Here is a 298-nt window from a genome sequence, read left to right as displayed (position 1 = left end):
GGGCCCCCCGAGCCGGGCTTCAGCTCCCACAGCCTCACAGGCTGCTGGACAGCCGGCACCGTCTCCAAGGTGACCGTGAACCCCAGCCTGCTGGTACCCCTGGATCTCAAGGTGGACCCAGCCATCCAGCAGCAGAAGAACAACGAAAAGGAGGAAATGAAGGTCCTCAACGATAAATTCGCCTCCCTGATTGGCAAGGTGAGCAGAAGTGGGGGGAGGGGTCCCCAAACTAAGGCCAGTCGGGCTGGGGCAGGTGGCTAAGCTCTGTAATTCCCCCCAGCATCATGCCCCACCCCCG

At 62.1% G+C, this 298-nt stretch overlaps 1 protein-coding gene across 4 annotated transcripts in view; it reads left to right on the top strand.

Annotated features, from left to right (window-relative positions):
* The window catches only part of KRT80 (keratin 80), a 25,436-nt gene that overhangs the window by 622 nt on the left and 24,516 nt on the right, over positions 1–298 (top strand). For all 4 annotated transcript variants that reach the window (XM_010857870.1, XM_010857869.1, XM_010857867.1 and 1 more), the window contains one exon: positions 1–198. This exon is cut by the window's left edge and continues 1 nt beyond it. In XM_010857870.1, the coding sequence (XP_010856172.1) occupies positions 1–198 (198 nt within the window). The remainder of the gene's footprint in view (positions 199–298) is intronic.

The sequence above is a fragment of the Bison bison genome, unplaced genomic scaffold, assembly GCF_000754665.1.
Source record: "Bison bison bison isolate TAMUID 2011002044 unplaced genomic scaffold, Bison_UMD1.0 scf7180017864383, whole genome shotgun sequence".
NCBI lineage: Eukaryota > Metazoa > Chordata > Mammalia > Artiodactyla > Bovidae > Bison > Bison bison.
The sequence above is the reverse complement of the archived record's forward strand: the minus strand, read 5'-3'. Positions and strand labels throughout refer to the sequence as shown.